This window comes from Puntigrus tetrazona, chromosome 15, assembly GCF_018831695.1.
Source record: "Puntigrus tetrazona isolate hp1 chromosome 15, ASM1883169v1, whole genome shotgun sequence".
NCBI classification, from domain to species: domain Eukaryota; kingdom Metazoa; phylum Chordata; class Actinopteri; order Cypriniformes; family Cyprinidae; genus Puntigrus; species Puntigrus tetrazona.
In genome coordinates, this window is record NC_056713.1 from 6,255,327 (window position 1) to 6,271,027 (window position 15,701).

Below are 15,701 nucleotides of genomic sequence, written 5' to 3' on the forward strand. Positions count from 1 at the left end.
ACACTTTATTCATTTCCATTGTAAGGTGTTTTGTTACACATGCTACTATATGACAACCCTAAGCTGTAAGGACGCACAAAGTGAAACTGTGTATACATAATGAAATGTATTTATAGGATAATTAGTTAGAAGAAAATGTATTGCAAAAATTATGCATTTTAGTATTTTTCTCATGCATTCAGAGTTGAATGCTACCGAATGCAGCAATTACCTGAAATGCGATCGCCATAATCATTTATCAGGAAGCAGCGGTCACAACATTTAATATCAAAGCTAAATATATAGTATCCGTATGTGCAGCTTTGTCGCACAGGGAACAGGCATGAAGGGGGAGATCCTGGATCAACGGCAGCCCAGAGATCTGCGATCTTTCAGGAAAGTGTCCTGCTACATCAGCGCAGGATGATATACGCCGCCGACCACCGCACAGGAAGCCATGATGGTGCGCTTCGGCTTGCATTGATGTCACGCAGCAGTTTGCGCAAGCTCTTTCGCTGAAAATGACTGGTAGAATAGCATTAAGAGGCCGCATGTGAACAAACGCTTTTAAAAAATACTTGTTCAATTATTTCCGCAGTCCGAGGAGTTGCAAGTTACCAGTAAACTGCCGGAATGATGCTGGTGGATTCGAGTAGAAGCCTTTTAGAGATTTTATTAAATTTCCATACATTTTAATCAAATGTGTGAATGGTGCTTTACCAGTATAAAGACAGAACATCATTGTGTATATATCTATAGTATATACAGATATATATATATATATATATGTAAGGTATATATATATTTACTGGTATTACTGTGTGAAAGGGCTAATGCAAATGATGTACTTTACAGCCTTTCGTGCATATAGCCTCCATGTAAGCTTTATATTTAGCCGCCAAGAAATAAGCACAGTGTAAATATAACATGCACAATCAGAAAGCATGCAATCATCTCTCACTGCTAGTTTCACAGGAATACATCTCATGTAATTGCATTTGTTGTCGTTGTGCTGTCGAGTTCATGCAAATCCCTCTGTTAGCTTTAGTCGTAGCGCTAATGCTCATCATGATCTAAATCGCTCGCCTCTCCTGCTCAGGTATCAGCTAATCTTAAACTCCAGGAAAAGGATGAAGGCAGACGGAAAATGGTAAGTGAGAGGCGGTGAACTTTTACGACTGGTTTTGTATGAGTGGCCCTAATCTTTGGGACCTTTGGTAAATGTCAGCTATGGGTGCCATAAACATTACTTCACCTGCATGCTAATTATTGAAATTAAAGTAAACGAGTACATTGCCGCTCAAACATTTTGGGGTTAATGCATCATGCATTATGCTGATCTAAAATGACAATAATGGCTAGCAAGGTCTTCTGAACTTATAAATACTGAAAAGATCTAACGAGAAACGAAAGCGCAGATGTGTGATGCATAAAACATTTGTATGCTGCCAATTTCATTGCACCGAATAATCGCACGCCAATAAATGTGGTAGATGAAAACTATCGATTATTTAAATAACATGCCCCTAAAAATGTTTGAATGGTAGTGCACGCTCTGTACTTATTCCACTGCATAATGATACATCTGTGCTAAGTTTCTCGTAGGGTTCACAAATCCTGACCGCTTCCTCGGTTTGTTAGAATGTGCCAAAAACACGCACATCCAACCTATCCGGGGTCAGAGGAACATGCTTGGCCATCTTTCTGAGCTGGTCAACAACCCACCCGCCATGTTCTTCGATGAGCCCACGAGGTGAGCCTCCTCAGGACTTACGGTCGCCGTCAGAAACCGCTAGTCAGTTTTACAATCAGAATCGCTATTCACTAATTTCACAGCGCACGTGGAACACAATGAGATGCATGGCTTTGAGGTGCATTGTAAGTGACATTACTGATCCAAATATATCTTACCCGAGAGGTTTCTCCGTTATGTCCTTGTAATGTGTGCATGCAGTTTAATAGCATATTCACTTACAGGACAGTTGGGATACTGTTGGAGAGTTGAGACCTGGTCTCTACGGGCTCTATTATGCTCTTCATTCCTCTCTGGGATTAGTGGCTAAGAACAAAACGACTCTGGAGAGCGTGCGAACTAAATTCATTTTGGCATAAAACGATACTTTTCGTAAATCGCATTTATAACGATTTACACGCTTATCCAAGGATAAACAGATTCTCCTTTCGTGGAAGTCGAAGCCACGTGGTTTTTGGCCTGGCTTCTTGTAGGTTGCATAAGAGCAGTACCGTTATCGCTAATATGATGTCACAGAGTTAAATAGGACACGTTCATGCCTCAGAGGAGTGCTTTCTACCGAGCCGCCCAATCAGAAGCTTGTGTGCGGTATGCGCAGTGATGACACAGCCCCATCCTGTCCCTTATAGATTTTTTTTGCTTTGGTACCGTTTTCATAAACAGCTGTTACATTCACAGTAATTGCCTTTCATCGAACTTTTCATTCGCATTTCTTATCATTCAGTTTATTTCATTTGTCTGTTGACTGTTGATTACTAATGCCTGAAGAAGGTAACGTAGAGATGCCACGCCCCAATTGTTCAGATGATATGTCGTAATGTGATCGACTGAAAGGGAAGAGAGATGGGACATAATGTGGTGGACTACAGTTGACCACAGCTCCATCATGACCGCCACGGTCTGTGTTTCTCTCTGAAGTGGTCTGGACAGCTCGTCCTGCTTCCAGGTGGTGTCTCTGATGAAGGCTCTAGCTCAGGCGGAGGACAGTCATATGCACAATTCACCAGCCCAGCGCTAAAGTGTTTGAACTCTTCGATAAGGTGATCACAATTTCACGCGTATACTTGACTAGTTTTGTGAAACGCTGTCTCTACACGCCCTTCTCTGTGTCGTTTTTCCAGCTGTATGTCCTCAGTCAAGGCCAGTGTATTTACAGAGGAAGAGTATCGAGCTTAATCCCGTACCTTAGAGAACTGGGACTCAACTGTCCCACCTATCACAACCCCGCAGACTTCAGTAAGAAATAACACTCTCACACATCTTTCAAAGAAAATTCAAAGACTTGTAAATCACTTAAATTATTATTAGTAGTATTATTTGCTGTTTGCTTATATATATATACTGTGATATAGTACTATATATATAGTACTGTGAAATTTGGTGTGATATCCAGGCTGGATTTTCTGTACCATTACTCCAGTCTTCAGTGTCACATGGTCTTTCAGAAATCATTCTAATACGCTGATGTGCTGCTCAAGAAGCATTGCTTATTTATTATCGACATTTCTCACAACTGCAAAACACGATATATACACTATACACAAATAAATAATATAGTGAGAATAATAGAGAGAGTGAAACTAATCCATTCTACATTTTTCAGTGCAGGTGTCTTTTTGAGTGTTTTTATTGATTTCTGCAGTAATGGAGGTGGCCTCTGGTGAATACGGGGACCAGACGGCTCGGCTGGTGAAGGCCGTTCAGGAGTGCAAGTGTGAGAAAGACTACAAAAGCGAATGAACGGTAACGGGATTCATAATCCCTTCCTGTGGCACAGACCTTCCGATGAGGTATGTACTGTATGTAGCCTTTGTATAACGTGAAGTGTACCTTTAGGGGTACAGCAGCTTGTCACTGGGGCAATAACTTCAAAGAGTTATTAATACACATTACTACTGTACTAATATGCACCGCTTAGGCACGAAGATTCAGCGACAAGCCGCTTGTACCCCAGTTTCTTTTTTTTACCATCAATAAATGCAATAATTGCACCTGCTTCTTTAGGACTCCTCATCGTCAGAGGGTTGCCACAGTTTTTCTGCCAGCTGCCTGACGCAGTTTTGCATCCTTTTCAGGAGGACTTTTCTCAGCATCATGAGAGATTCGGTAAGCAGCATTGCCACCCTGTGGGGAAGTTCAGAACACACAAATCAACAATAACAGACATATAGTAATATAACTCTTTTGGTATGAATTGTGATATATATATATATATATATATATATATATATATATATATATATATATATATATATATATATATATATATATATATATATATATATACTATATATGGTATAAAACAAAGTATATATATATATATACTTGCATGTATGTGTGAGTATTTATATTGCATATATTAGTACATATATTATGTAAACAAAGAGTTATAATATGTATCGATAATATATATTAATATATTGATACTAATATATATTATTGTTCCACCATGGTGAGTAAAAAAATATAAATATAAAAATATAAAAACATAAATGGAACACATATTGTTATTGGAAATACCACACATTGTGTGCATGAATATATAAAATAATAATAATAATAATAATAATAATATATTAAACTTGATAATATATTAGAAAATGCACAAATATCCACTCAAATTTTTGTTTGAATGAAAATAAATTCTTCCCGTTAGCTTCCTAAATTCATATTATTTTCACATTCAGTAATTAAAAATGTAAATTAACCCAAAATTTCTCTCACCCCCTGCCGACATAGGTGTATATGACTTTCTTCTTTCAGACAAACACAGTTTGAATTTATTTTATTTTTTTTTATATTTCTGGTTACAAAAACCCATCAATCTGCTTCAGAGGACATGTGTTAACCCCCGAAGTTTTATGATGGATATATATATGATTTATGGAGCTTCAAAATCATGGCCACTATTACCAAGCTTGAACGAGCCAGGATACCTTTTTAAAAAAAACTCAGTGTTTGTCTGAAAGAAGAAAGCCATATAAAACGATGTGGTAATTTTCGTTTTCGGGTGAACTATTCCTTTAAGCTGCAATTTAGAAAGTGAAAACCGAAGAAACAAAGGTTCGAGTTGAACATGATTGTTCTTCTCTTAGGTGTTGACTCATTTGCGCATCATGTCTCATCTCGGATTGGGATTCTGATCGGTCTTTTATACCTGGGCATTGGCAACGAGGCCAAGAAGGTTCTTAGCAATTCGGGTTCCTGTTCTTCTCGATGTTGTTCCTCATGTTCGCGGCTTTGATGCCCACCGTCCTCACATGTGAGCCTGTACAGTTTGTGTAAAATGGTCCATTATATTCTGCACGACTCACGCTAGCGTGTTATTAACATGATATCCTTGCTCCTCCGTTCTGATCGTCATCACAGTTCCTCTTGAGATGGGCGTCTTTCTGAGAGAACATCTAAACTACTGGTACAGCCTAAAGGCTTACTACTTGGCCAAAACCATGGCAGACGTCCCGTTTCAGGTAGGTTTTCCTCCTGAAAAGTCGCATGCTTGGTGGTTGTGCTCAACAAGATTGAGAAGATTTATAGCAGGTTTAAAAATAGAACAAAAAAAAAAACAGAAAAGGGAAACCCTACTAAGGTTATTGCATATGCAAGTTATTTGAGATTTGGTCAAATCACTGTTCGGCCGATTTAGACAAATCCTGCTCTTGGGCGGAAATCACAAATGTCCTCTAATGTCTCTACCTGAAGAATTAAGATAATTTATTAAGTAATGCATTCCAAGGTCCCAACATTGAATGTTGTGGACTGATATCCAGATCTGTCTTCTCTGTGAAACAGGATGAATCTGTGCAATCTTTTCTTCCTCACAGATCGTGTTCCCAGTGGCCTACTGCAGTATAGTGTACTGGATGACCTCTCAACCTTCAGATGCAGTTCGCTTCATACTTTTCCTGGCTTTAGGGACACTCACGTCATTGGTTGCACAGTCACTGGGACTGTTGATAGGAGCGGCATCCACTTCATTACAAGTATACACCTGACTCAGTGGTTCTTTCGTATGCGTGATGTTATGTAGACAATTAGCCTCATTATCAATACACGCATTACAGTGTTTTTGCCTAATGTTGTTGTAATGATGCAATATCGTGTGTCTTTGACAGGTAGCAACTTTTATCGGCCCTGTGACGGCCATCCCGGTGCTGCTGTTTTCAGGTTTCTTTGTCAGTTTTGACACCATTCCAAAATACCTCCAGTGGATATCATATATTTCCTACGTCAGGTAAAGTTAACCTCAGGAAATATTCATTAATAGCTTATACTTGAGCTGTGATAGACACTGCATGCACCAAATAAATAATATTCAATATTACGTGTACAATTATCTAATTCATTATGTCTTTCTGGTAGAGACTACCTCGCTTCACAAACGCCGCTGCAACAATTGTTTTGTAGACTGTAATGGATTATATGATAACTAAAAACTGCTAACTTTTTGTCTTAGATCAATATCCTCGCCATAATTATTTTCAGTGGTTAAATTTTGATGACTGCACCATCTAGCTTGAACGTGCCGCAACCTAGCAACTTTAACCTAATTATTTACGTTTGTGGTAAGAAGCCGTGTAATAGGGGAAGGGCTTTATTCTGCAGTACATTATCCCTTACATGTTATTTTTCAATTGCTTCAGGAAATTCATTCATCTCTATCAAAACTTGCAAACCTTCATTTTTGGCCTACGGTTCCTTTTCAGACTATGCAGCTACACTAATTTGCGCTGCACTTGGTATATGGTGTTGGTCGATATATGAGATGTTGCTTCAGAGTTCTTTAAATTGAGCATTGTTCGTAAATCACGTGCAGAAAGTCTTAGAAATACACTAAATATCTGACAATATAAAACCTGTGCATTTCATCAATCAGAATCAAGGATTCCAGAGACCTGTATGATACAACAAAACTGGATACCAGTATAGCTTAAGCGTTCTTCTTCTAAATCCTTTCAGATACGGCTTTGAAGGAGTCATTCTGTCCATCTACGGGCTTGACCGCGAGGACCTGCACTGCGACAAAGACGAAACATGCCACTTCCAGAAGTCAGAAGCCATTTTGAAGGAGCTGGACGTTGAGGACGCAAAGCTCTACCTGGACTTCATTGTGCTGGGCATCTTCTTTGTGTCTCTCAAGGTCTGATCGCCTACTTCTGCCCCTGCGATACAAGATCAGTGCTGAGAGGTAGACTTGTGAAAGACCCGATGGACCGTCGAGACTTTCCTGCCCCGGGAGGCTAGGCTGAGAAAGCCAAAGCAGAGAGGGCTCTGTTCCCTCCACACCGGACCGTAACCTTTTGCGTGCTTTTATAAGAAAACAAAAGAGCTTAGAACGCCACAGTTTTGGGGCTCAACTAAAATCGTGGTAACGGATAGAGAGAGAAAGACATGGCCACGCTGAAGAAAACTCATAGAAACTGATGAAAGACTTTCACGGGAAAAGTAGTTTGCGCAGTTGTATTGGAGAGCCGGCCCTTGTGAAAAGAAGTGTGTTTCATTATGCACCAGTGTACATTTAAAAAGCCTGTGTTTGCAGATAAAAGGCTATATTATTAATTAAACTAAATACTACTTAAGAGAGCACATTTAAGTACACTTTTAAAAGTGCATTTGTAATAATGTCAAATCGACTCAAACTGTAGTGTGCTATTTGATGTCGCATTCAAAAAAACCTATTTTAAATGTGCTAAACATGACAAGCATAAACATGAAAATGTTGAGTGTATTTTATTTCGCCATAAATGCTTTTGAGTACATTTAGCATTAGACTTTAACCATATTTCATTTACAGCAGAAGTACATAAAATGGTGTACTTAAGCTAGAAAATGAAGAGTCCTTTTTTTCGATCCACGTATTACAAATGTACACAAATGCAGTTTGATTTAACTGCAGTTAAAATGTTTGAAAACGGTGCAGTATATTCTTTTAAATTAAATAATTTTTTCAATGAGTACTGTTTTTTAAAAATAAGCTAAAGCGTGCTTCTTTTCACGAGGGTGCCCAGGTTGAGCACATAAATGTAGATGCATTTGTTCGTATTTATGGTCCGATGTAAAGGACAATAATTAATTGCTGGTCTACCTGACATTCCTTCTACATTACCGCAAAAAGCTCTCATTCTGTTGGTAATGGCTGCTGCTCTTGTAGTGGAATGAGAACCTATGAAAGACCTATGCGTTCGAGATGTAACTGGGTTTCAAGCCCATCAGTGGAACATATAAAACCGTAGTAGCACGACATTAACAGAACACTCCAAAGAGAACTAAAAGTCTGGATGACTGGATCTGATGAATGAAAATGCTTTAAAATCTAATTGTAAATTGCCACGTGTGTAAAAAAGAGTTTCTTGAACCCTTTCTGCCATTGGTTGAGCAAACAGATGTTGTAAAAAGAAAGTGGCTTGCTGGGTGATTTGGCATGCGGTGACATTTAATTCATTCTGACATTTTGGGAGCATACTTAAAAAAACTGAACATTTATTTTAGGATTTAAAAGTACATGCATCAGCACAATATAGCATGTTTGGAAAATTGGTCAATAGAGTTGAATGACTTTTGCCTGTGTTTATGGGGCTACCTTATGCACAATACGTCCAATAAACCATCTTCGTATGCAATAAGAATTCTGCCAGCTTTTGCACAATGCATGGCTTTTATTCGTTCGTTCAAATGTCAGTCGTTGTATTTCATCACCGTAAAATTCCTCCATTCAGAAATGCATTTTTTTTTTTGGTTTACGATTTTGTGTTTACTCTTCTTTATGCCTTTGATTCTCCTGAATTATTGATTCGAAGGTCATGTAAGTAATCATAGAGGATCTCACACACCCCCATGTGGCTTTTTATCAACCAAACAATGTTTTATTCACATTAAAGGGTCGTTGATTATTGCTTTATTTCTTGACATCTATGCACAGATTTCATGCTTTCCGGTTATGGGACAATCGAAGAAAATAACTTTAATTGCAAAGTCAATGCAAAAGTAAAAATGGAGACAAAAATAAAAAAAAAGAATGTTATTTATTATCTGTGTTCTTTGTATTAATGTCCACGTTGCATACGCTTAGTGACCTTCGATCTTTGAAACATTGCAGGCACAATGTGAATGCTGAGCTTTAACTCAAGTGTTATGACCGTCATAATCATACCAAACCTTTGCTGTGGACCTTGATGTGAAAATCCATGCAATCTTGCTAGATATATTACCACTGTTCCGTTGATATTTCTGTGTAGAACGTAGGGCATACTTTTAGTTTATTTTTAAAAATATGTTAATGGTATACTGTTTTTATTATTTAGTTTGCTTCTTTGAATCTTGCACTTACAATATGAAATTTAGAAGTTGCTATAGACGTTTGATGCTTTAAATTTGCCACATTTGAAATGGTCTTCTATGATATGTTTCTGCTACAGAAATTGTTACATTTTAGATATAATAATAAAGAGGTATTGTTTTCAAAATGCTTGTACTTCTTGCCTGCCAAGAACCAGATTTTTTTGTCCTGATATGAAAAACTTCATTTTTTTGCAAATCTGTGATACTAATTCCTTTAGACTTAACCTCGGCTTTTGATATAGTCGACCACAACATTGTTAATTGATTGGGTAATTTGTCTTTGCTGGCTGTTAAAATTCCCTGTGGAGTGCAACAGGGCTCTATTCTCGCACACATTCTTTTTTTCTACGCGTTTACTTCCTTTGGGCTCTATTTTAAGAAAGCATGATATATCATTTCCCTGCTATTCAGATGACTATTCAAATTAATTTACCTCTGAAACAAAATAAACATAATGCTCTGGAATCTCTTTATGCATACCTGGATGAAGTAAAACACAGTTCTCTCGAACATTTTTATATCTGAATGAATCAAAAACCAAGTTGTACTGGAAAATCAGGTAGCAGAAATATCGATCTGGACTGCTCCTTTTACTTCTTCCTGTATTCAGAATCTGTAAGTGTTTTTTTGGGATCAGTCTTAAACAAATATATGGAGTTATTAGTTCCTGTTTCTTTCAGCTACGTCTTCTCTACGAAATATTTTTGTTTCTATGAAAGATTGCTCGCTTGGACTACTGCAACTCGTTTTATTTGGCTTTTCTAAATATTCCATAACTCCAGTAACCAATTAGTACAAAATGCAGATGCTAAATTGCTTAAAGGACGACGTAAATTTGATCATGTTATTTTGAAATATTTGCATCGGTTACCTGTGCATCTTAGAATTGAGTTCTTCTTGTTTTTAAATTCATAAATAATCTGGCACGAAGCCTATCAGGTAAATTTGTCTTGCAGTAAAATGACAGTGACAATATTCAAAACACACAATATTCAAAAAACATAACACAACCGATAAACAAATGTATGACACGCGATACTTTATCTAAGGCCTGTGGAGCCTGCAGTTCTTGAGTTGTCTGCCATTTCTCTGAGCGTTACACTGTCTGATATTGAGGTGAATTTGCTGGGATGTCCATCCCAGGCAGGTTTGGTGTCTGATTTGAATGTCTTTCACTTGTGGATAAATCAAACGTGATATACAGTAGATGCTCAAAACTCCGCCAGCTTATTTAACACAGTTTGAACAGCAGGAACAAAGCTGTATTCATATTGCTTTGTTTGACCTCTGTCTAGTTGAAAGTGGTTGAAAGGTAGTCATCATTGAAACTGTCTGGTATACAATGATGTTGGATCCAACTGTGACTCATCCACCAATCGACCAGATCATTTAACTGGTTTAGGGAATTTCATGGTTTTAAGGATGTTTAACCAAACCATACGACTAAAGGAAAAGACAAAACTGATAAAAGCATGATAAAACATGATCATTAATGTTCGGTCAGTATGAAAGTGTAATAATTTCCTGAAACAATAGAAGCGCTGGTGACATTTTTACACACAGCTGCACAATTAGCTTACATTTTACATTAAGAATAGTTTTAATGCATTTTTAAGACTGCACATACTGGCCTTTGATTAAAGTAGCTTTGTTCATTCGAGTCAATGGAGCATATCTTTAGTCTTTGATATATTAAGCTATGGGTATGATTTTTCACACCAGCGAATGAAGTCATTAACAACTGGGCCATGGTTGAAATTATCCTCTTGAAGCAGACTAACAATAACAATAATCATCTGCATATTTTATGATGGTTTTGTCATAGTTGCTCTGACACATATTTCCGTAAAGAAACAATTTGACTGTGGCATCCTTCACTTCTCTATGAGGCCTGTTGCAAATTGCATGGGATCCAGGGATCGATTAGAACGACTGGCCTAAAATCAATGATAGTTTTAAGATGACTGCATTTTAGTTCCCTTCAAAAGCTACTCTCGATGCTGCACTCGATAATGCTAATGAGAACGCCTTTGTTCGACAGGTTGTTGAAGCATGTGTGTCAAACACGACAAAGTTTGGCTCCTATAACCTCGGTTAGGTGACGTCACTTCATTGCACGCACCTGAAGGCTATAAATAAACATGAAACGGAAACATCCTCAGGTCTGTTGTCTTCAATGACCGCATTGTGTGTGTCGAGAGAGAAAGCAAAAGAAAAAAAGAAAAGAAAAAGCAGCAGAAAGCTAAACGTTCTTTTAAAAAAAAGAAAGAAAAAGAAACGTTATGGTAGATGATAGACGGTGCTTACAGCCTTGTGAGCGACAGCTTACCGATGGTGAACTGAACGCGCTCCGGCGCTTCTTGTGATCAGGCGTAGGAGTCCGCTTCTCTTGCTTCTGCTGAGATGGAGAGTGCCGGCAGAATGCACCTTCGCCACTAAGTTTTTTCTCAGTTCGGTCTGCTCCTGCCACGTTTCAGGATGCCGAACATCAAACATCCCCCCATCTAGTGAAGTGTCAAAACTCATGCCACTTTGCATGGAAGTTACTGCCAAATATATCTCCTTGGGTACTAAGGACTGTTAGTGAGAGGCTACAGAATTAAATTCACGAATCGTTTTCCGCGTTTCAACGCGTTTCAGAGAAACCGGAGCGAGCACATCTGTAGACACAACAATTGCAGACTCTGTTTGACAAAGGGGCCATAGAACGTCTTCCCCTGCCAGACAGAGAGTCAGGCTATTACAGTTGATACTTCTTGGTTCCAAAGAAGGACGGGGGGTTGTGTCCAGTTCTAGATCTACGAGGGTTGAACCGCTATATCAGAACATACAAGTTCAAGATGTTGACAATCAAGATGATTGTTTCTCAAATCCAGCCAGAGGACTGGTTTATGACAATTGATCTGAAGGATGCATATTTTCATATAGAAATATTTAAAGAGAAGCTTACCAGTACCGGTTCTAGCTTTGTCACTCTACATATACGAAATGCATGTATGCAGCTCTGGCTCCACTGCGACTACAGGGCATTCGCATGATTCTCAATTACATGGACGACTGGCTAATTCTAGCTCAGTCTCAAGAGCTAGCGCTTCGAGATCGGGATGTCGTCCTAGCTCATCTCAAATCTCTGGGGCTGAGACTCAATGCCAGAGGACAACTTATCTAGGGGTTGTAGGGCATTTGGTCACGATGCTGCACAACTGTCTCTGGCTGGGGGGGCGGCTGCTACTAGACAAACCTTGTCACACTGGGTGAGGAATGCTATTGTCCTAGCCTACGAGACGCATGGTCAAACTTCGCCTCTAGGAATCAGGGCCCATTCAACCAGGGGGTTGATCTTCAAGGTGCATCTTCAATGGCTTTAGCAAGAGGTGCACCCTCGCAGCAAGTGTGCAATGTGGCAGGATGGTCTTCTCCGCACACATTTGTTAGGTTTTATAGTCTGGATGTCCATGCTACTCCGGGCTCTCATGTCCTTGAGTCAACATCCCAAGGTCATGTCTGAGACCTCTTTGATGTTGGTGCACACACACTACACAACACTTGAGGTCCAGGCACTTCCAGTACAGCGGCGTTGGTATTCTCATTCCTATTAGCACTATTGAGTGCAGAGTCAAGAGTAGCTTTTGATAGGGAACATCTCGGGTTACTTGACTGTAACACTGTTCCCTGAAAAAGCGGAACGAGACGCTGCGCCTTAATGCCGCACTGGATGCATGACCAGACGTCCTTTCAGACAAAAGATTAACCTGAGGATGTTTCCGTTTAATGCTTATTTATAACCTCCAGGTTCGTGGAATGAAGTGACGTTACCTAACCAAGGTTATAGGAGCCAAACTTGGTTGTGTTTGACACACATGCTTCAACAACTGGTCGAACAAAAGACGTTCTTATTAGCACTATTGAGTGCAGCATTTTGTTCCCGCTTTTTACAGGGTTACAACCATTGCATCTTTCCAGAGATTAGGTACATGTTGTTAAAAATGACTTGTTATAAATAGCATTACTTTTGCACATAACTTAAGTAACCAGCAATAAATAATATCATTTCGAGGGGTTTTGTTCACCTTTACTGAATTAAAAGCCTTTTCAACATGTGGAAGATCAATGTTGAATTATCCATAAGGTTAAGGCGCATTTCCTGAATTTCTTTGCTAAAATTATCAAAATGACAATCAAAACTATTTAAAGCACTTGCAAATTCAAAATCGGAGCGAAAATCATTCAATATAACATTAGTACTGCTGTTTAAATTATTATGAAGGCCTACTCTACGTTCATACTAGCCCAGGCAGAACCAAAAGTATTTGCTACCATCTTGTTCTCCAGTTTTACTTTATAATATTGTTTAGTTTTCAGAACTTTCAAACTATGTTGTAACTAAATACATATTAGAGGCTGCTCCTAATTTGTTTTTATTTTGTAAACAGGACTTTATGGATTTAGTAACCCTGGGTTTGTTAGTAGGATATATTTTAAAAGGCAATATATGAACATGTTATATCCACCAGTGAGCCAGATCATTACCACAGGACTAGTTAAAATCTCCCAATCAATCAATACAATTATAACATTCCTGCAAACAGGACATCAAAATGGTACTGGAGGCAGAGACAGAATCCGCTTTTGGATTAATTTACACTGTTGTTATGAAAAGTTAAGAAACACAATTCTTGGTGTACCAGAAATAGTCCCTTTGCCACAGTTAATAATGCATTAATAATGCATGTATTAATCTCAGTGGTCATTGTCTCTAAGCACTAATAATTTTAATTGTTTTTGCTTTTGTATAAGCAGTTGATCACTGCATTTTGTTGACCCTTGCACAACATTTTAATTCAAAAATGTTGTCATTTTTGAATCTGTCAGATTTAATGATAGATGAATGACACTAATGTACAAGCCACACTGTAAAAAATGACTGATTTCAACAGAAAAAAAAATGAAAATGCTACAGTAAAAACCTGTTAAATGGTTAACAGTAAATTCCTATAAATTTTACAGAAATAAAGTTTCCCTGCATTGCATTTTTGGTTCATCACATGACTTTCTCATCACCCCTTGCATTTGGTGGTTATCAGTGTATCTCAAAGGTACAAAGCAGATTTCAGTACTTTAATAGGTTGGTATATTACCATTATATCAGTATCAGTGGTGCCTGCAGGAAAGGTTTAAATACCACCAGTCTAGTTCATCAACATCTTTCCTGTCTGAAGTCTGAATCAGGACTAAGAATCGTCTAATCTTCTTCATCTTGCAGCATCTCTACAAACATTGATATCATGTGGATGATATATGGATATAAAAGGTTTCAGCCTCACAGAAATGATACATACTTGTATATAATATATTATTTTTACTTTTATTATAGTGACCTAGCTAACATTTAGTTATGGCAACAACATGCTATTTAATATTATTAGACATGTTTCTTTGTCTCACTAGTAATAGATTTCAAGGTAACCTTAGCCTTATATTGGTAACAAGTCCTTCCACAGTATATCAAATATTTTCTGTGGTCATAAAGTATAAAACAAGACTAAATGCTTTAATTATACAAAAATGTGTCAGGTAAAATAGTTTTTGGCAGTGAACATATTTTGATTTGACCATGAAAATATTTGATTATGTTTAAGTTTTGAGTTTGAGTTACTTTGAAGGACGTAATTTAGAAAAAATTTGAGCATGAGTTTTTCATAAACCCTCAAAATATTTTGTTTTAAGGACAAGCATGGATTCAACTACCACCGACTCTGTTTATATATTTTGGTCATATTTTGTAATATATATTTTAAATTATTTAAAATATACAAACTGATTTTGCGTAGCAGTTTGAGTTTAAAAAGAGCCCACTTTCTTGATGTAAAGGTTATCTTTAGTCTGAAAATTAATTATTAATGTGACCTGTACGGGCAAAATGAGTCTGAATGTGCACAGGCTAATTAAATGTTGATTTTGGTCTAATTGAGGTTATCTCAAAAAATGATTCCATTAAGACCTCATTAATTAGGCATCTGAAAATATATTTATTTGAATATTTATTACATTTTTGCTGACTGACATCTAAAGCGATTGCGTTTAGCTTTACAGAGGGGAATATAAGCCCTGTAATAATGCATGTTCTGTCAATGCATAACTGAGGTTTTTGCATTGTTGCATTTCCCATGCAAATCAAGCCAGCAAATATTCAAATTTAACTTTCTGTAGCTCCTCAAACATCAACATGCAGTTGATTTCATTTGTTCATTTTGCTTTTATGCACACAACAAAAGCTGGACCAATTGTTGGATCAAAGGCTTACAAGTGGATATAAAGTAAGTTTTATATGAAAAACCAATTAATTGATGCAATACTAAATATTCACAATTATTAAAAAAATAAAAATAGAGTGAAATGTATATAACTGATATAATAGTGATATGCTATTAAAGAACAAACAAAAATTTTTTACAGAAATTTTTACTGGATGACAGATTTTTGGGGAAATAATTTAGTGGGGTGATTTTGTTTGAAAATGTGCATGACTATGACAAATAATATTAACAAATATATTAAAAAGCTAAATAATTCATTTTCACTCTGTTTTTTATTTATCCATTTATTTTAGGGATGAAACAAAACAAAAATC

At 37.5% G+C, this 15,701-nt stretch overlaps 1 protein-coding gene and 1 pseudogene across 1 annotated transcript in view; one reads left to right on the top strand and one right to left on the bottom strand.

Moving 5' to 3' along the window:
• Positions 1 to 229, bottom strand: part of LOC122359410 (ATP-binding cassette sub-family G member 1-like) — a 12,635-nt gene extending 12,406 nt beyond the window's left edge. The window contains exon 1 of the mRNA XM_043259705.1: positions 212 to 229. Coding sequence (XP_043115640.1) covers positions 212 to 229 — 18 coding nt within the window. The remainder of the gene's footprint in view (positions 1 to 211) is intronic.
• Positions 230 to 292: 63 nt separating this feature from the next.
• Positions 293 to 6,924, top strand: LOC122359411 (annotated as a pseudogene).
• The last annotated feature ends 8,777 nt before the right edge of the window (positions 6,925 to 15,701 follow it).